We start from the raw sequence: 23,028 nt of genomic DNA, 5'->3' as shown, positions 1-23,028 counted from the left end.
ATCATCATAGGGATGCATTACAGTAGAATAGTCAATTAAAGGAGAACCAAGTCTGAATTAAACATCAAAAAAATTAAGATGGCTGGAAATAAAAATTACCTCTCCATAATAACATTGAATGTAAATGGTCTAAACTCTTCAATAAAGTCATATATTGACAAACTGAATTAAAAAATATGACTCAACAATATATTGCTTGCAAGAAACTCACCTCACAGGCAAAGACATCCACCGACTGAAGGTGAAAGAATGGGAAAATATATGCCGTGCATATGGTACCTGTAAACAAGCAGGGATAGCTTGTCTCATATCAGACAAAGTGGCCATCAAGCCAAAATTAATCAGAAGGGGCAAAGAAGGTCCCTTCATACTGGTTAACTGGATCATCCAACAACAAGATAAAAATGATTGTAAATATTTATACCCCCCAAAATGATGCATCTACGTACATAAGAAAAAAATCTTCTCAATATTAGAATCAAATAGAGAATAATGAAAAAATTTTGGGTGAATTCAACACATCTGTCTCACACTATATAGATCATGTAGACATAAACCAAGTAAACATTTCTTAGATCTAAAAAGTACTATGAACCAAATGGATCTAACAGACATCTATAGAATATTTTATCCATCAACATCTAAATATATATTTTTCTCAGCACTACAAGAAACATTTTCTAAAATAGATCATATTTTAGGTCACAAAGAAAATCTTAGCAAAGACAAAAATACAGATAATTTTTATGTTGTATCAGATCATGATAAACTAGTAATAAATATAGATAATTTCTTACATGTATCAAAGTATAATGGAGTAAGTTAGAAATCCATGATAAAATTGAAAAACAGAAAATCCTCTAAAACCTAGAGCTTAAATAATACATTTTTTAACAATAAATGAACAGCGTAAGAAATGGGGGGGGGAATTATTTCTCAAAAAATACTAAGAATAGTGATACAACATAACAAAATCTCTGGGAAAGTATGAAGGCAGTTTTAAGAGGAAACTTTATAGCAGTGAGTTTAAACATCAAAACATTGGAATGATTTAAAATAAACAACCTAACATTACACTTCAAGGTGCTAGAAAAAGAACAAACTAAACCAAATTCAGTTGAAGATATAAAATAATTATAATCAGAATGAAACTGAGAATAAAGAAAAAATACAAAACATCAGTCTTCTCAGTGAAAGGATAAACAGAATTTGATATACCACTTGCCAAATTAGACAAAATGAAAATAGAGAAGACTCAAATAAATAAAATGAGAGATACCAGACTTTAAAGAAAATTAATACTAATTCTCCTCAAATTATTCCATGAAATATAAAAGGAGGGATCCCTGCCAAATTCATTCTATGAAACAGTATCACCTTGATACCAAAATCAGACAAATACACATAAAGAACAGAAATCTTTAGATTGATATCCTTGATGAACATAAATGCAAAATTTCTTAATAAAATATTGGCAAACTACATACAAAAACATTTTGAAAAGATAGGGCACCACAATCAAATGGGGTTAATTTCAGGGGTTTAAGGAAGTTTCAACATACAGAAATCAATAAATGTAATTCACCACATGTGTAGAGTTGAGGACGTAAATCACATGATTCTCTCAATAGATGAAGAAAAAGCATTTGGCAAAATGTAGTGTCCACTCATGTTTAAAGCACCAGAAAAAAATAGCTAATTACAGTGATACACACTTGAAATTCCATTTGCTTGGGAGGCTGAGGCAGGAGGATTGTAGGTTCAAGGCTAGCCTCAGCAACTTAGCAAGGCCCTAGGCAACTTGGTGAAAGCCCATCTCAAAATTTACCAAAAGTTAAAAAAAAAAGCAGGGGATTAAGCTCGGTTGTTAAGTAAGGTTTGTACTACCCTCCATCCCCAAATCTAGAGAAACTAGGGATAGAAGGAACTTACCTCCTTCAATATTGTAAAGGGTATATATGACAAACCCAAGGCCAACATCATACTGAACAGAGAAAAATTGAAAGCACTGCCTCTACTATCAGGAACAAGACAAGGATATCCACTGTCACCACTCCTATTCAACATAGTTCTCAAAATTCTAGCCAGAGCAGCCAGGCAAGAGAAGGAAATCAAAAGGACATAAATAGGAAAAGAAGAGCTCAAATCTATTGGCTGTTGATATGATCCTATATTTACAAGACCCAAAAAGTTCCACTAGAAGACTTTCTAGTGCTGATAAATGAAATCAGCAAAGTAGCAGGATAAAAGATACGTGTGTGTGTGTGTGTGTGTGTGTGTGTGTATATATATATATATATATATATATATATATATATATATATATATATACATTTCAACCACTTTCCTACTCAAATAACCAACTTGCCGAAAAATAAATTGGGAAAACTCTTCCATTCACAATAAACTCAAAAAATAAAGTACTTGGGAATAAATATTATATCAGATGCCAAGAACCTTCACAATGAAAATTATAGAACACTGAAGAAATACATTGAAGATCTTAGGAGATAAAAAGCCCTTCCTTTTTCTTGGGTAGGTAAATTTAATAGCAAATGGCCATGCTACCAAAAGCATTGTACAGATTCAACGAAATTTCCATCAAATTATCAATGACATTCTATGGTTTTTTTCCCCTTTTTGGAATTTGTTCCTTTTAGATATACATTAAAGAAGAATGTATTTTGACATATTACACATTATAATTAGGATCTCATTCGTTTTTGTTGACCATGACATGGAGTTACACTGGTTGTGTATCTATATATGAACATAGGAAAGTTATGCATGATTCATTCTATTGTCTTTCCTATACCCACCTCCCCTTTACTTCATTTCCCTTTGTCTAATCCAATAAACTTCTATTTTCCCTACCCCTCCCACCCCATTATGTGTTGGCCTCTTCATATCAAAAGAGAAAAAAAATATGGAATGCTTCAGGAATTTGTGTGTCATTATTGTGCAGGGCTGTGCTAATGTTCTCTGTATTGTTCCAACCTTAATATAGGTGCTGCCGAGACAAGCACCCAATGACATTCTTCATAGAACTGGAAAAAGCAATTCTAAAATTCTTTTCAAAAAATAAGAGAACCATAATAATCAAAGCAATATTGATTAAAAATAGTAATGCTGGAGGCATCACAATAGAATACCTCAAAATATACTATAGAGCTATAGCAACAAAAACAGCATGGTTCTGGCACCAAAACAAACTTGAGGAGCCATGCTATAGAAGATGCAAAGGTAAACCCACATGAAAACAATTATATAGTATTAGACAAAGATGCCAAAAACATTTCTTGGAGAGAATATAGCCTTTACAAAAAATGGTGCTGAGGAACTGGTACTCCATACGGAGAAGAATACAACTTGACCTCTTTCACCTGCACAAAAATCAACCCAAAGTGAATGCAAGACCTATAAATTAGACCAGAAACTCTGAAACTGCTAGAAAACATATAAGCACAACATTCCAACATGTTGGCACAGGAATTGACCTCCTTAATAAGACTTCTAAAAAGTAAGAAATAAAATCAATAATCAATAAATGGGATTATATCCGATGGAAGAGCTTTTAAAAAGCAAAGGAAGCCATTTAAAGTATGAAGAGAGAGCCTGTGTAATGGGAGAAGATTTTGCCACCTGCTCCTTAGATACAGTATTAACATTCAGAATATACATAATGTTAGGTATATCTCAAAAGACTCAATAAAAATGTCATAAAAAAGAAAAGTACATATTTATATGTATGTAAGCATATGTGTGTGAGAGTGTATGTATGTATTTTTTTCTGAAACTGGGTTGAGGGAAAAAAAAAAACGCCTTACCTCTCCCTAATGCATCAAAGATAAAATTTATATTCATATTCTCTGAAATCACACAAGAAATAAGAGAAATATCGCAAGTAAAAAATTTCAAATATTGGAAGAAAAAACAGCTATCTACTTTGAATTCTGCACCCTGTGAAGTTATTCTTTATAACTGAATGAGAAATAAAGATATTTTCAGACAAGCAAAAATTGAAAAAAAATACTGTCAGTAGACTTGCCTTGTAATAAATTTTAAAATAAATTATTTGGAAAGAAGAAAATAAGATAGATCAGACTGGATCAATAGAAAGAAAAATAAAATGAATAGCATCAAAAGAAGGAATAAACAAAGTAAAAAGATCTTACATTTCTTAATTTATCTAACAAATAAGTTATTCAACATTTATCTAAACAATAATAACTTGTTCAAAATAATACAACTGTATTATAACATAAATAATGCAGTTATTTATGTTATAAACATAACATAAATATAACAAAATAATACAACTGTATAGTATAATATAATATATTAGATTATGTACACTGATGTTTATATAGAGAGAGACATTTATTTTTCTATCTTTTTAAAATAAAAAAAAATTGTTCTCATGAGTGACACATGACAGTAGAATTCATTTTGACACATCATACATAAGTTGAGTATAACTTCTCATTCTTCTGGTTGTACATGATATAGAATCACATCAGTCATGTAGTCACATATGCACATAATGGAATAATACTTCATTTTACTATCCTTCCTACCACCGTACTTAATCTTCTCCCTCCCCTCCCCTATGCCAAATCCAGAGTTCCTCCATTCTTCCCTAGACACACCCCCTTATTGTGAATTAACATCTGCATGACACACCCCCTTATTGTGAGTTAACATCTGCATATCAGAGAAAATATTCAGCATTTCGTTTTTTGAGATTGGCTTATTTTGCTTTGCACAATATTCTTCAGCTCCATCCATTTACTGGCAAATGTCATAATTTCATCCTTCTTTAAGACTGAATAATATTCTATTGTATATATATATATACCACATTTTCTTTATTCATTCATCTGTTGAAGGGCACCTAGATTGTTTCAGTAGTTTAGCTATTGTGAATGCAGCTGCTGTAAACATTGATGTGGTAGCATCACTCTAGTATGCTAATTTTAAGTCCTTTGCATATAAAAGAAGGAGTGGACAGCTGGGTCAAATGGTGGTTCCATTCCAAGTTTTCTAAGGAATCTCCTTAAGGCTTCCCATAGTGATTTTACCAATTTGCAGTACCACCAGCAATGTATGAGTGTACCTTTCTACCCACATCCTCACCAATATTTATTGTTGTTTGTATTCTTTCTTTTTAATTTTTTTATAAGTTGTAGATGGACACAATATCTTTATTTATTTATTTATATGTGGGGCTGAGGATTGAACCCAGTGCCTCACATGTGCAAGACAAGTGCTGTTACCACTGAGCCACAACCCACCCCACTGTTCATATTCTTGATAATTGCCATTCTGACTGGAGGGAGATAAAATCTTTGAGTAATTTTGATTTGCATTTCTCTAATTGCTAGAGATGTTGAAAATTTTTTCATGTATTTGTTGACTGATGATATTTCTTCTTCTGTGAAGTGTCTTCTCAGTTCTGTAGTCCATTTATTAATTGAGTTATTTGTTTTTTGGTGTTGAGTTTATTGAGTTTTTTTTTTTTTTTTTTTTCCCAGGCAGGGGGCAGGTAACAGGGATAGAACTCATGGGCACTTGAATATTGAGCCACACCCCCATGCCTATTTTGTATTTTGCTTAGACACAGAATCTCACTGAGTTATTTAGCACCTCACTTTTGCTGAGGCTGACTTTAAACTTGTAATCTTCCTGCCTCAGCATCCCCAGCCAATGGGATTAGAGGTGTGCCCCACCTAGCCCAGCTAAGTTTTTTAGTTCTTTATATATCCTGGATGTTAATGCTATATCAGAGGTGCATGTGGTAAAGATTTTCTCTCATTCTGTAGGTTCTCTCTCAATGTTATTATTTCCTGCATGGAGAAGATTTTTAGTTTGATTCCATCCCATTTATTGATTCTTGATTTTAATTATTAAGGAAGTCAGTTCCTAAGCTAACATGGTGAAGTTTAAGGCCTACTTTTTCTTCTATTAGGCTTAGGGACCCTGTTCTAGTGCTTAAGTCTTTGATCCAGTTTGAGTAGAGTTTCATGCAGGATGAGAGATAGGGGTTTAATTTCATTTTGCTACATATGGATACCCAGTTTTTCCAGCACCTGTTTTTGAAGAGACTGTTTTCTCTAATGAAAGTTTTTGGTGCCTTTGTCTAGTATAAGATAACTGTATTTAAGTGGGTTTGTCTCTCTGTCTTCTATTCAGTACCATTGGTCTATATATCTGTTTTGATGCCAATACTTTGCTGTTTTTTGTTATATGCTCTGTAGTATAGTTTAAGGTCTTGTATTGTGATACCTCCTGATTCACTATTCTTTTGGGGGGTTACTGGGGATTGAACCAAGGACACCTGACCACAGAGCCACATCCCTAGCCCTATTTTATATTTTATTTAGAGATAGGGTCTCAATGAGTTGCCTAGTGCCTTGTTTTTGCTTTGAACTCATGATACTCCTGCTTCAGCCTCCCAAAGCCACAGCAATTACACCACACCTGGGCACTCTTCTTGATAAAGTTTGCTTTGGCTATTTTGGGTCTCTTATTTTTCCAAGTAAATTTCATGATTGCTTTTTCTAGTTCCATAAAGAATATCATTGAGATTTTAATAGGAATTGCATGAAATTTGTATAATGCTTTTGGTAGAATGATTGTTTTAACAATATTAAATTCTGCCTATACAAGAGCATGGGGGGGTATATTTCCATCTTCTAAGGTCTTCCATTTCTTTCTTTAGTGGTCTGTAGTTCTGTAGTTTTCATTGTAGATATATATATATATATATATATATATATATATATATATATATGAACATATAAATGTATATATCTGTCTATATTTACAAGTACAATTAGGGACAGAAATTGTCTCTGGTTCCAATTAGTGAGAGTTGGGAGGGAAGAACTAGGATTATTCTATCACTAAGATGACTCTCCTAAGGTTTGTGAAAACAGTATGAAACTACTTGAACCTCAAGGAAAAGTAAGTAAGAAATAAAGACACAAAGAAAGAAGCAAAAAGATGGAAACAAAGAAGTATGACTGCTATTCTAATAAGGAGAGAAAATTGAAACATAAAATGTGTTAAATACATAAAATGATAAAGAACAAGGGAAACACTGAAAAAGAGGAATACACCTTAGATATATATCCCAAAATATCAATATTTAGTTTGAATATTAGTGGCCTAAATGTATCGATTAAAAATTATCAGACATATCATGAGACCAGACACAACATCATCTGTAACAAATCAACTTTAAATATAAAATACATATATGTTAAAAGTAAAAGTAGGGAGAGTTATTAGAGATAAGATGGGTATTACAGATAATATATTGGTCAACTGTCTTAGATGATACAATAATTCTCAAAAATTTTCTTTGCAATAATAGAACATCATAGTGTTTTGGCAAACCAATAAAACTGAAAGAAGAACTAGCTGAATTTGGTATTATGGTGGATCAATAAGATTTGTTCATCATTTGAAAGTTAGTTGATATATTCCACCATATCAACAAGCGAAAAATACATATGATCGTACCATTAAGTGCAGAAAAAATACATAGCACTTGTTCATGACTACAAACTCTCAGTAAACTAAGAATAAAAGGGAATATCTCGATTTGATAAAAAATAATCTACTAAAATGTTGCCACCATCATATTTAATGGTAGAAAGTTCAAACATTTCCCACCATGAGTGGAAATAAAGGCAATGATATTCACTCACAAGACAGTTTAGTTGAGGGGGGATAGTAGAGGATAGGAAAGGCAGCAGAATACAACAGACACTAGTATGGCAATATGTAAATCAATGGATGTGTAACCGATGTGATTCTGCAATCTGTATACGGGGTAAAAATGGGAGTTCATAACCCACTTGAATCAAAGTGTGAAATATGATATATCAAGGACTATGTAATGTTTTGAGCAACCAACAATAAAAATTTAAAAAAAATCTCTCTTTAAAAAAAAAAAGTTACCCTCTGATCAACCTGAAATATCTTGATGAATATGAGAAACTATACTACTATGATTTCTGAATTACATAATTTGTGCATCTCAATAACATAAGATTTGTCAAAATTATCAATATCATGATTGCAATGTTTATTAGGACCCCTGTGATACAAAATTTAAAATTAACTTGTTTACAGAATAAAATATAAATTCTGACCAAAAAAAAAAAGACAGTTTAGTTAGTATAAACATAACTATGTATAGATAAGATATATGTGAGCAAAACTATAAAATCTAATGAAATAAAATAAAGAAATTAAATAAAATAAATAATAAAATCAAATAATAATTTATATTAAATTGAATATTTAAATTAATTAAATAATAATTAAAATTAAATAGCAATTGGGATATATAGACAGAGTCCATGTTCATGGATAAGAAGTCCCTTTATTGTTAAGATATCATTTTTTTCCAATTAAAATTATAGGTTAATAAATTTTTATTCAAAATCCCAGAAAATTACTTTGTTGATAAAAATAAATTAATTCTAAGGTTTATATTGGGTAGAGAAGGAGGACATGAGGAAAAAAAAGGTGAGAGAAACAGGGAGGATAGTGAACCAACATTGAATTCCATGCAGGTATGAGTTTGTTAGGATGAACCCAACTACTATGGATTAGTTTAAAACTCTAATAAAAAAAGTAAAAGAGGGCTGGGGATGTGGCTCAAGCGGTAGCGCGCTTGCCTGGCATGCGTGCGGCCCGGGTTCGATCCTCAGCACCACATGCAAAACAAAGATGTTGTGTCCACCGAGAACTAAAAAATAAATATTAAAATTCTCTCTCTCCCTCCCTCTCTCTCTCTCAAAAAAAAAAGAAAAGAAAGAAAAAGAAAATCAAGCGTATATGAAGAGGCAAGAGACCCTGAATACCCAACATAATATCAAAAGACAAGAACAAATTTAGAGTATTCACAGTTCTTAACTTTAACAAATACTCTAAAGCTGTAGTGATAAGAGAGTGTAATATTGGGAAGAGCACAGATAAAGAGATAAATTGCACAGAAGAGACAGTCCAGAAATGGGATCACACAATATTGTCAACAGATCTATGATTAAGGAGCCAAAAAGCAAGAGAATGGAGAAAATATAGAGTTTTCAACAAACAATACCAGAATAACTGTGCATCTACTATCAAGGCAAAGGAAAGAAATAAATCCAGACATAGATCTCACATTACAAAAATTAATTCAAAATAAATCACAGCCCCAAATGTAAAATGTGGTACTGTAAAATTGCTGGAAGTTAGCAAATGGGAAAATACAGATTAGGTTTGGTAAATGAGTTTTTATATATGCACAAAAGGCACAATCAATTAAAGAAATGACAAACCACCTTTCTTCTCTATGAAGAAAGAGAATGCAAAGTCACAGATAAGGATAAAATATTTACAGAAGTCAGAAAAGAGACTTCTTCAGATGAAAAAATAATCAAAATACACAAAGAACTCTTAAAACTCAACAATATGAAAACAGACACCCCAATTTATAGTGTTTTGGGGTTGGGGATGTGGCTCAGAGGCAGAGTACTTGTCTAGCATGTACCAGACCCTGGGTAGCACTTGGGAAATATAGTGTCTAAAACAGTAACAGAACATCAGCTATACAGAACAGTATGTATGCGTGAAAAGTAAGTTCATTAAAACATGCTTTACATTATTTGTCCTCAGTGAAATGAAAATCAAACCAATGAAATACCATGAAGCATCTGTTAGATGCTCAAAATTTAAAACACTGACAAAACCAAATGCTGACTAGTTTGTGGAACAACAGGAACACTCATTTATTGCTGCTGTGAATGAAAATTTTTCACTTTGGGAGACAAGTTGTCAATTTCTTAAAAACGAAACAGCCTTACCCTAAGATCTAGCAATAATTGGTATTTATTTATCCAAAAGAATTGAAATTTTCTGTACACACAAAAAATGAATACTTAAAGCCGCTTTATTCATAATTGATTGCCAAAACTCAGAAGTAACCAAAATGTCCTTCACTAAGTGAATGGATAAATTAACTGTGATACATCCAGGAAATAGAATACTGTATTATTCAGTACTGAAAATAAATGTCATAGAAAGTCATTTTACCAAGTAAAAACAGTCAACTTGGAAAGAATATCTACTGTATGTTTCAACTTATTAAAGTTTTAAAAAGTTAAACTAGGGAGACTGTGAAAGATCAGTGATTGTATGGTTACTGGAAGGTAGGGATGATCTGACGGGGCACAGAGGATCTTCAGACCAGTGAATCATCTTTGTATGTTCCACATTAGGGGCAACTCTTGGTGTTGCACATACTATAATTTAATCCTAATATTAACAATGGATTCTGGGAGATAATGATGTGTCAATGAAGCTTCAATGGTTGTAACAAGCATGCCACACCATTGTAGGCTGTAGATAGTGGAGACATGCTGCCTGTTTGGGGAGAGGAACAAAAGGGAAATTGCTATATTTCTACTTAATTTTTCTGGGTACCTAAAACAGCCCTTTTTTAGGTAAATTTTCATTCAAAAAATAATTTTTAAAAATTTATTTTTAAATGAAAAAAAGTCTAATTCATTCAAATTCTATTTCAAAACAAGAGGAATATAAAGCCAAAGTGACAATAGTAGCAAAAATAAAACAAGTGAGAAAGCAGAATTCATTAAATTGATTACAGAAAACAACATAGAAAATAACGATAGTAAATTAAAATGTTTCTAGCATCATTAACAGAAAAATAGCACAAAAAATCAAATGATACAATTAGAAAATAGGCAAAAAACAAAGAAAGAAAACAATCTAATTTTAAAAATGGACTAGAAAACACTCATGTAAAATTGTTTATAATTACTAGGCATTGCTTAAAACTATGATTAGAACATCTGAAATAAAAGGTAGTGACAATTTAACTTACTGGCAAGAATGCAGAGAAACTGAAGTCTCATACATTGCTGGTGGGCATATAAAATGGCATACCCATTCTGGAGTATAAATTAGCTATTTTCTTTAAAATTAAACAACTATTATCCAGCAATTTGTAATTCTGTACATTTATACTGTACAGTGAAAACTTATGTCCACACATAAACATCAACAATCTTATTTTTGGTTCTGTTTGGACATTAGTTTACTACTTACAAGTTGCAGTTGCATAGAATATAAAAACGTTGGCAAATGCTCTAATTTTAATTCTTATACAATTTATCTGATATCAGCAGAGGTGATAGTCTGGAGGTAGTTACAAAGTGGCTCAAAAAGTCTGTATAGCTTGCCACCCTTCTGATTGATCAGTGACTTCACTTGTTATATGGCCTCAATTTTTAATTTGGTATTTTTTAATGTTACCCTGGGGGGTATTATTTTCCTTATTTTATACAGAGAGATGCTGACTTTAAAGACCTTCATTATGAGACAAGAGGATCATGTGTTCAAAGCCAGCTTCAGCAAAAGTGAGTGCTAAGTAACTCAGTGAGACCCTGTCCCTAAATAAAAATATAAAATAGGGCTGGGGACGTGGCTCAATGGCTAAGTGCCCCTGAGTTCAATCTGCGGTACCCACTCCCCAAAAAGTACCTTCCTTAACTCACCAAATATTGTAGTCTTTCATTATTTTTAAAACTGTTTTTTTCATTCCACAATTGCTACCTATAAATTTGAAAATCATATGTAACCAAATATCTTATTTTTAAAATTTGTACATGATGAATGAAATTATAAAATAAAGCTTAAAAACACAAGAATAATGAGAATAACATTTAGTGACTCTCAGGTAAGTAACTAATACATTAAATATAATCAGCTGCATAGCTGCATTATGTAATAAACATCATATTAAAGCAAAAACTAAATAGTGGACATTTGATTAAATTTGTAATTTTTGCTTCATGTGCTGAGGGTTTCTGAGCTCACTCAAAGTGTTAGAAAGGGGTTGTGAATCAGCGGTAGAGTGCTCACCTCACATGTGTGAGGCACTGGATTTGATCCTCAGTGTCACATATAAATAAATAAAATAAAAGTACTGTGTCCACCTATAACTAAAAAAAAAACTATTTAAAAAAATTTAAAAAGGGTTAGAAATCTAATAAACAAAAATCAAATAAATACTATACTGCTGTCAGTAACTCATGGTTGAGGTTTCCCATTAGCTTGAAGAATACAGAAATGATATTAACATGAATTCATCAGTATTAGCATATGTGCCGTACTTTGAAATATTGAAAAATCTACCAAGAGCTAAAGTAAATATAAAAAGTAAATAGTTAAAGTAAATATATTTAAAAAGTAAATATATAAAGTAAATAGTTCACAACTGCAATACATTTTTTGATAGCAGCTCTAAGAACTGACTTAAAGAGTGGTATAATTGGCTGGCACAAAGTGAATGATCCATCCCTGGCAGCTGATGGGAAGAAGGGCAGAGTAGTGACAAGACAGAGAGAAGATGTGCCTATGTTTAGGGAGGCGGCCATGTTGGGAATGTAGATTTGAAAGTTATGAGACAAGTTAAAGGAAGTGGATACAGTCATCAAGGCATTTGTCTAAATTGATGAGGTATAAATATAAGGCAAGGTCATGGAAATATTAATGCTTTAGAGAAATACAATATGAAGGATCCAGCATAAGGGAAGTGCATCCACCATTCTCTCCTTCAATATACAATCCAGAAAGAAATACTAAAGACAAAGAATGATATAAAACAAGAATGGATATTCCCAGAGGGGCTCAAATCAGAGCTGAAGAGAAAAGTTAAGAGAAAAGCATTAGAAGATATATAAGGCAAAGAAGGGGTCATCTTGAAAAAAGCCTTTGTCTAGACTATCACATAGGCCAGACCTCCGAAGACTTTGAATCTCAGGCTAAGACTTTCTCCCTGGATTTAGTGGGTAAAGGAAGGTAAAAGAATTATAATAATAATTTTAATTCATTGTTGAAAGTTATATTGGGTTATAACAACCACAGGATTAATTTTTCACTTTGGTGTTTGTAATTTTATACATTCTTACACAAAGGAAGTATTTTTATGTTTTATGCTAACCAAAAATATTGTCATTATGAATCTCATAGTAGGGTGATGTAAATAATATAGATTTTGAATATTTGCAAATACACATACTCATAAAAATAAAAGTAATGCATCTTTCTAAAGAGTTAAAAGCAGCATAGTTAATATATTCCAGAGTACTAAAAATGCGCAAGGGGCAAAGTCGAAAGTCATTCATTTAACTCATCTTGCTTAACATATAGATCACTGGGGAAATGCATTTATTTACTAAATCAGTTTCTGTAGGACTTTGTATTCTTATTTTGGGAGAGAATAAATAATGATAAAATAGAATTCACTTTTTTAAATATTTTAAATTACTTAATTAGAATGTGAAACCACCAAGTGACATATTTACTTTTCAAAATGTTATTTTAGTGTGATACAAATGCAGTGCATGAGGAATTAAAAGTAAGAAACGCAATTAACTGTGTATAATTTATTTTAAGTGATGCCTTTCAGTGGATGTTTGTCATTAAAATCTTGAAGTGATTTTATTTTATTGGCCATGAGGGATGTTTCAAGGTAAGTGGAGAATATGTTTTTGCTACTTTGATTCTTCTAAATTTTCTCCCTTTTGCTTCTTAATAGCATTAGTGTAATTAGACGTGTGTATGTGATAAATTTATCGTGTTTACCTTTGCTTCAATCTGTTTAGTATCTGGATTCTGAAACAAAAATTTGATTTTGCTCTTTCCATCATCTGAAGAACCTTTAAGCTGAGAAAATTTATACCTCCAAAGTACAGCCTAAAAGGAAAAAAGAGAAACACATGCAAGTCAGTATAATTGATGTCTGCATTCAGCCAAGAAATAATTACCTTTTAAATAGTAGAAAACACATAAAGTTACTAATATGTCCTGATAATAAAATGTAAATTAAAATATATTTATTAAAGGTTATAATTTAATTCACTATATTCTTTAATTTTCAGGAAATAACTTCTGTAACCATGAAATAATTATTGCAAAAATATATAAATTAATTATTTTCAGTATCATGTCATATTTAATCAGAAAACAATTTTGACTTTGTTTCGCAACAATTTAAGTCATGAAGTGTTTATGATTTGATGATTCTGGAGATTTCACTTGAAGCCCAAAGTAATGACCTTATAGCTTCTTCAAAATGACATATCAGCTTTAATAAATAATTATTATAAAAACTTACATGGTGAACTCACAAGATTAAATAAGAATAAGAATTTTATAGAGCCCCTGATTGAGTCTATAATGTCTTTAAAAATATAACTTCTTTCTGAAATACAGTAATCCACAAATACAGTTCTTTGTAGCTAAAAACAACAAAAATCTGTAGCCTTTACAAGTAGCAAAATGGAGATACATGAAGGTTAAATTGGAAATAAGTGAAAACTGTATATTTTTGTTATTTCTGATATCTTCTATATTATAAATCTTATTGTTTAAAAGTAAATGAAGCATTTTGTTCTTTGGCATGTACTACAATTTAAAATATGCATGCCCAATGTTAAATACAAATGGCATAAATCATTAACTTGGAAAACTACACAGTTGTGTTAAAACATATCACACACCAGGTAGTTTTAAATTATCTTACCACCTTTGTCTCATTAGTATATATTACAAAGAAATACATTCAACAACATATGCTCTTGTTAAAAATAATTTCTTGTGTTTTCTAAATAATTCAAGGAAACACATTTATGGTAGTTGGATGTTTGGATGTTTTCTTGGGACAGTTTTGTTATTGTCTCTGATAAAATTGTAGAGAAACAAGATATTTAAAAAGTACATAAATATGCATATTTGCACACATGAACACATTCATATTGTAAATTAAGCATATTATGAAAATAAATTTTAGCATTACATTGGCCATTTAAATCCATCTTTCTCAAAGGCTTTTAACCTTTTCAAGCAGATTTTCCAATGAAAAAATACTATTTTTCTCTCCAGTAAAATTTAAAAAATGATCCCCAATATACTGTCTGTTGACTACAATAATCTCACACTGGCATGGAGAAAATAAGATTAGTTGAGGTTGCATTGGATATTAAGGGCAAATGAAAATGGATGAGCAAACATTTATCTCCAACCAACAATTGCACAGTAAATGTTCATAGATGTGAAATTAATTCATGGTAATATTTTCAGTTGAGCTATTCCAGTTTTCTAATCCTGGTCTTCTTTTGGAAACATGAGACTTTAAATGAAAGAAAGTAACAATGACTAACATTCGGACTGTACATTTTCACATGCAATTCAATAGAGGTGATTGCTTTTCTTCTTTTCATCTTGTTACAGGGAATCAATGAAACTTTCTGAGTACTTATTTTTATCTCAAGTAATTTTATATTTTTGACATTATTCATCAAAGGAGTAATACTGGAATTGGATTAAAACATGAGAATGACAGTGACAATCAAGGTAAAATGATATTTTGCCATTTCATAAAGAAATGATGTAAAATACAGAATTTGTGTGATGCATAGTATATAACCAAGGTCATTAGTTCACTCATTTGTATTGAATAAATAATAAATCAGATGAGCTTATGATAAGACAGAACCTCGGTCCACATTTGCTCTTAAATATTAATTCCCATAATTAATGCAAAAGCTTCATTTTTCTGCATGTGGGTGGTCAGTTATTTCAGGACCATTTATGGAAAAGACTATACATTCAACTGCATTGCCTTCGGTCCTATTTCAAAAATCATCTGGCTATATTTATGAGGGTCTATTTCTGTGCTCCCTAATCTGTTCTACTGATCTATTTTTTTCACTATTATCACACTATATAGATAACTCTAGCTATTATTTGCTTGGAATATATTTTCTCATTATTTCTCTTTCAAACATATATGTAGATTTATAGTAAGTCTTGAAATCAAGTTATGGCAGTTTGCCAGCTTTTCTTAAGTTCTTTAATTTCATCTGGATCTTCTGCCTTTTCATATAAACATTAGAGTCAGTTTGTTGACATCCACAAAATAACTTACTGAGACTTTGATTGGTCTGTTTGGTTATCCAAGTATTTATGTAGAGGTATCCAAGTATGGAACTATTATTATAGAATTGTTTCTTCCTTCGATTCTGTCACTTTGCTCATATATTTTGGGGATCTGGTATTGAGTGCATGGATTTTATGTTTATTATTGTTGTAGCTTATTGTAAAATGTTCCCTTTTATAATATAAAGTCCTTTTGTCTCTTGTAGCAATGACTTAAAGTTCTTCTCCTTTTCTATTAAATAGCCAACTCCCCTTTGGGTAGTATTTGCATGGATGCTCCTCACATCATTTATTTTGCAAACAAATGTGTCTTTAGACTTCATGTTAGCCTCTTGTGCACAGCAGACATAATTTTTAGAAACCTAATATATGACATAGGACAAAGAGACAACTGCTTTGTGATTTCAGAGTTTCTGTTAGGGGTGATGAAGACTTTTGGAATGGATTGTGATGATGGTTTGACAACAATGTCAATCAATTAAGGACAATAAACTGTGCACACAAAAACTCTTGAAATAACAAACATTATGTTATATATACTTTAGAGAATTAAAAAGAACTGAAAAATTATTCTAGAAACAAACTATTTCCAGAATCCATTCAAAGGAAAGACTAATTAAAATGTTTAATTTTTTAAAAATAATAAAAACAGCAAAGTCATAAATGCCTTAATAAGAATAGTGAAAATATCAAATGATACATGATTGTATTAAAGCATAATTAATTTATACAAAATTTCACTAACTCCTTTTTTTTTTTTTTTTTGATATCATGAATTGAACTCGGGTGCTTATCAGTGAGCCACATCCTCAGTTTGTTGTGAGACAGAGTCTCACTAAGTTACTTAGGGCCTCGATAAATTGCTGAGGCTAGCTTTGAACTTGTGATCCTCATGCCTGAGCCACTGGGATTACAGGCATGGACTACCATGCCTGGCTCACTCAATTTTTAACTATTTATTTACCTAACATTTATGCAGTGTCTTCTATATATTGAGTATTGTGTTATTTAAAGAAAAATGGCACTATCATAGGGACATTAATTTCTGTTAAATCTATATGTACACTTTGATCATTACTATATTAGACTATATAATTTATTGAGAAACAATATCCAATCATTAAAAATTGTGTTAAATGTTCTCTTTAAATCCATTATGATACAGCACCCTTAAAAATAACATTATCTGGACAATTAACTTTCTGAGAAAAACAGTAAAACAGTTAAATTTTTTTATTTCAGCTTCCTCTAAGTCAAAGTCTTTGTGTTTTAAAAAGTGAAATAAACATTCCAACTATAGGAAAATTACAAGTGACTATATCAGTAATTATTTAGTAATTTTTGAAAAGATATAGGTTCTAGGTTCAGGAGTAATGAATTATTAACTCATTTATGTACAATTAACATATATTAAGGAAAAAATATATTTTTTATTGTCGAGTAGCAGGAAATATTCTAAGGTAGAAAGAAACCCTTAAATAACCCAAAAATAAAAAGGAAAACAGTGCAACAGACAAAAAACACAGAAAATAGAAAAACAATTATTCTTGTTAATAATGTTTATTAACTTCATTAGACATTTATATCATATTAATTTTAAAATATCTGCATTAAACAACCATTAAACTAGTAAATGATCATTGAAAATTATATTAACTAAAGCAATCAAATGATGTCAAACAAATATTTCCATAATATTGTTGGTGATAGTGTAAAATTTGAGGAACATAATTTTAAACATATATTTTAAGCTTTAAAATGATAATATCATTTGATCCAGAAATTTTATTTCTAGAAAGTAACTGTAAAAAATATACTATATGAAAAATAAAATGTCAAAGACATTGTTAAAAATTTTTAAATAATGAAATTTATAAACATTTTACATTAAAATATTATTTATGAGAATCATGTAAGTCTCTATAAAATGCAAGTCTCTTCTTATTTGTGGGGGATATGTTTCAAAGTCTCTTGTGGTTGCTGGAAATCTTTAATGGTGCTGAACCCTACAAGCCGTGAGATACTGCAGTGGTCACTGAGATAACTGAGAAGACTAATAAGTAACTAAAGGGCTGGTATCCTATATGGCATATATCCCCTAAGCTAAGAATGATTCATCTTCCAGGGTGAATGGAGTGGGAAGGCACAATGATTCATTATGCTACTCAAAGGAGAATGTAATTTAAAGCTAATGAATCATTTACTTCAGGAATTTTCCAATGACTATTTTTGGAACACAGTTAACCACAGGTAACTAAAACTAGAGACAACAAAATAGTAGATTAGGGGACTATTGTAATATAATGTTCAGGGCAAACATAAGGACATGGCAATAAATGAGATAACTATGTTTTAAAAACATACAAAACTGGAAAAATGTCCATCAAAATACATTACAGTGCACATCCTGCCATTAATCTATGTAGTTTTTGGACAAGAAAACTTATTTTCTAGTGTAGCTTTGCAGTACAATTAAGAGTTTTTAAATCCTCAGGTTATAAGTAAATTTTAAATGACATTTCATGTGTAGTCATGATAGCAAAAAACACAAATTTGCTATATCCAATAGATGAGTTCTCAAGAATGGACAGATATTAAATTCTATAACTTTCAATGAGGTGCAATACAGATCTTCTGACTATAATAATGCATATTAAAAATATGAAAGAGGTTGGAGAATTTTTTTTTTACTATGGAACCTGAATCCTTGCCTGTTTGTAGGATACCTCAAGGATGAATAGATAATGAAAATAATGATTGACAGAAATATTTGTCACGTAAAAAATAATGCAGTAAACTAGGAAAAGTTATAAGATCAATGCAACACTCAAATTCACTAAGGCAAATTTTTATTAACCTGAGTCAAAATTATTGTCTAGGAAAATAATAAAAGTCTGAAAACTATCTTAATTCAAAAACCCTTTGACAACTCTATTATGCCAAAATTTTGTACTTAAGATTCTGATAAACTTAAAAAAAAACTTGTGGTAAATGTGTTAAGGATATTTTTTATGAAAAAAAAATGAATGGACAACACTACATTTTTAATAAAGAGAGATTTATATTGCTTTGAGTCAGCCCAAGGCAAATTCCTGGCAGCTGGCTCTGAAGTGGACCCAAATAGAGTTGTGTTAGGAAAACTGTGAGATATGAATGCTGATTGGAATTATTGTTACTTACAGACTTTGATGTGCTTGGAAACAAGAGGCTGATAAAGAAAGACCAGAGCAATTATTTTTTGCCTCAAAATCTTTCTAATCTAAGTACAAAGCAACCCATCATGTAGTAATAACACACCACACAAAGGAAACCTATGTGAGGCAATGTGGATGTTAATTAACTAGATTTAGCTATTTCTCAATTTAAATGTACTTGAAAACATCAAGTTATACATGATGAATACATACAATTTCATCTGTACATTTAAAATAAATTATTTAATGAAACAATTTTAAAAAGATGAAATAATAAATCTTTTATAAAATGTGTGTGCAATTTTGGTAGAAAAATTGTTTTTTATGATGCCATACTATAACTTAGAATACATATGTGAATTTGTCCCTATTTTTCCACCTACTAGAATTCATTTATTCTGTAGAGTCATCGTTGCCCAGATACAATGAGAATAGAGGATTATAAAGATCACCTACTTATGTGCCCTCTATTCCACAGGACTGTCCTAAATTCCATTACCAGGAAATTAAGACATTTCCCCCACTACAATGCACATATCCTAGGATGGGATGCATTTGGGCAGAATATTGAGATAAACATAAATGCTGATCTTGGAGCCATAAGTTCTGAAATATACTCCAAATTTTATATCCTACTTATAAGTCTCAATACTGGGTAAAATGCTTAATTTATTGTAACCCTAGTATATTCTCTTGTAAATTAGAAGAAATAATACTGGACTATTCTACCTTAAAGGTTACTGTGAAAATGGATGAGATAATAATGCTCATGAAATTGCTTTTGCAGGTTGCAAAGATATTTCCCCTTTATTAGTTTAAACTACTGTGGTTTTTCTCAGAGAACAGTAAGCTGATGGCATATTTCAATGTGAGAAGCAGCTGGACAAAGGTAGTAATGGTGATGTTTCTGGGAGGATAAAGAAATGGAGGTGAGAAGACAAATATCGACTCCTTCATAATTTAATGGTGGATCTCTTTGTATTCTTCTATGAACAAAAGTTCTTTGTAATTGGTTATAAAAATAAAATTGTATTTGATCTTAAATGTAAGTCATGAAACACAATTTTGAGAAAACATGTCCCAATTAATGTCTAAAATGAATTAAACTATCAAAGATATACATATATATGTATGCTTACACACAGACACACACACACACACACACACAGACTTCAAATACTAAGTTCTTCATGTCTGGAAAATATCTTCCCTTGCTATTTTCCCCTCCGATCTACTTTTCTTTACTACATAAACCTTTGGTATATAATGCCTCTTTTTGAAAAAAGGGTACAGGGAGCAATTGAAATATAGAATAGAAATAGTGGTAACAGGAGGAATTATTTTACTGTGAATGAATGTTAGACCCTGACCCTTTTAAGAGACATGTGCATTCAATAATATATTTGCTTCTTTTAAAGTCTTTAAAATAGCATTATTCTTTTCCACGTTCTTATCCTACTCTGCGCCTCTTGATAAACATTGCAGCTCTTCCACAGGTCACGCTTGATTGGAAACTGAGTGTGTCTTTCTACTGTCCTCCTGTTCTTCCAAATATGCTTACTTTTATCCACTTAAATTACCTTTGTCGCAGGAAAAATGAGAAGAATAATGAATCTTATCCTTCTGAAATTGTAACTGTACCACATTCTCAGTTGCAATTTTTTCCTTTCAGTTTCCTCTGAAACCCGATCAATCAAATCTATACAGCCTGCCTTTTTAAAGTCCAATCATCTTTTAGCATCACAGCCTACGTAATGAACAGAGATATTCCATCCAGATAAGTGACAGCACACTCACCTCTCAGATGCTACAGTATCTGCTGCTGGTGACTCACCTTTATGCCTAGCACAGAGTTCTTTAACCACAGGAAAGCCTTGCAGAGCTGAAATTGTGGCTGATATATCCATAGAAAGCTCTAACCCTGCTGCTGTCCTCATGATGTCTGTAGGGCAACTCAAGCTATCAGTATTCAAGCTATCTAGGTGTAAGTAATGCTAAGGTACATCACTTGGAGGTAAATTATCTCCCTTTCCCCAAACTGCCAGCCTCTTTCCATACAGGTGTATCTCCTAAAAGCACCGTGCAACAAACCTGTTTCTCTGACTTAGGTATTACTCTGTGGACTTCAATCTAGCACAATTCCTTCCGGCATCATCTTCAATTCAGAGCAAAGATGGGATTTTGGAAATGGGCTGCTGCTTATCTTGCTGACAACAGAGAACCCATCATTTGGTACCCAGTAGAATAGGTGATAACTTGATTCTGCTAATTACAAGTCAATATCTCCTAGATATTTGAAATGATTATTCTAAAAAAAAATGTGGAATTTATGGTAAGCCCTCACAGGAGAATCACAATATAGACCTCCGTAGGTTCTGGACTTAAGCAATACCATCTCCGCAAATCTGTACACCATGTGACAGACATCCATTAGCATGAAAATAGGTGTAGGAGAGTGCTGAAAATTTACATGATGCCAGAACTGAATATCATGTTTGGATTCTTTCCACCACTATAAGTTACAACAGGCATATTAAAAAAAAAGTTGCAAGATATAATGTGTTCACCTATAATCATATTCAGAAGGCATAAGCAAGCTGCCTAGGCTGGAAGCTAGACCCCATCTCCTCACAACCCTCGGCCATGCATGCTTCATAAATTTGCAAATGCACCACATGGAGGACAGTTCTTTATAACAGAAGAAAAAGATTTTGTTTATATTAGACTCAGTATGTTGGTGCAAGCCAACTATTGAGTGTAACTTTCTATCAATTCCTTTATTAGACTAGGATCTTAAGAGATGGCAGTGAGGAGAAAATACTTCCCACAGCATGGAGCTGAGGATAGTATATCTAGGCATCCACTTTGTGAAAAAGAAGTGACCTAAGACAAAAATATACATGGATTTCTTGTAATGTTTTCAAGAGGTAAAAGACTTAGACTGTTAATGAGAGAACTGGAAGGAAACAAGGCAGGAAAGATTAGGACAGAGAGGTCACTGAACAAAGCCACTTAAACATTTCAGCAGTTTGATGTAAATCAGCTCCCAGTATTGGCATGTGGACACAAGAACAAATGGGGGCTCATTATGAACCCCATACCATGGTCCCCACTCACCAAGATGTATTCAGTTTCTACTAACAGAGACAATAATAAACACTCAGTATGGCTCCAGAATTCCTTGGTTAAACCAACTGGCAATTTGGTGGTGGACCCATGACCTTGGCCCCCTTCACCCTGGAAAAGCAATGATTCATATAGACAGGAATATACCTGGCGTAGGTATGGGTTTGCTTTACCTACCTGTGAGGCCTCAACGTTTTAAGACTTAACAGTGTTTACAGGAGTTTTCAAAACTCAATTCATGTCAATGTACTCATTTGACAACAAAAGAATTGCTGGAGTGAAGACACTTCATCAGGCAAAATTGGAGCATGAGAGAATAGTTACAATTTCTATGGCTGATGTGTCACCTGGTAGATGTATGATGAGAAAAGGACAGAATGTGATGTATACTTTGAATCTCTGACCAGAATGTTAACTCTGCTTCCCCAGTAAGTAAATTACTTAGGTTGGAGAATGAAGAGATTGGTTTAGGACTGGACCCATTTACCATCACTCCCAGTTAGCCATAACAGAAATTTGGGCATCCTGTATGCTTAGCTCTGAACTGTGCAGGGGAGAGCTGAGGCACTGGGTCCTTCTGTTCATTTTAGTCCCTTTGTGCCAAGAAATCAGCAGTCAAGGAAAGGAGTTATCATTGGTCAGGGGATGACTGACCCTACACACAACAGGAGATCTGAGGAAGTTG

General features: G+C 32.1%; 1 protein-coding gene and 1 non-coding gene across 5 annotated transcripts in view; both read right to left on the bottom strand.

The window, feature by feature from the left end:
* The window catches only part of Sntg1 (syntrophin gamma 1), an 828,698-nt gene that overhangs the window by 24,232 nt on the left and 781,438 nt on the right, over positions 1-23,028 (bottom strand). For all 4 annotated transcript variants that reach the window (XM_058574019.1, XM_058574018.1, XM_046428541.2 and 1 more), the window contains one exon: positions 13,669-13,779. In XM_058574019.1, coding sequence (XP_058430002.1) covers positions 13,669-13,779 — 111 coding nt within the window. The remainder of the gene's footprint in view (positions 1-13,668; positions 13,780-23,028) is intronic.
* LOC124082169 (U6 spliceosomal RNA) lies at positions 2,921-3,026 on the bottom strand. The gene has a single exon (XR_006848285.1). It is a non-coding gene; the product is annotated as a U6 spliceosomal RNA (small nuclear RNA).

This window comes from Marmota monax, unplaced genomic scaffold (assembly GCF_021218885.2).
Source record: "Marmota monax isolate L192 unplaced genomic scaffold, Marmota_monax_Labrador192_F-V1.1 WCK01_AAM20220418_F8-fsc00044, whole genome shotgun sequence".
NCBI classification, from domain to species: Eukaryota; Metazoa; Chordata; class Mammalia; order Rodentia; family Sciuridae; genus Marmota; species Marmota monax.
The sequence above is the reverse complement of the archived record's forward strand: the minus strand, read 5'-3'. Positions and strand labels throughout refer to the sequence as shown.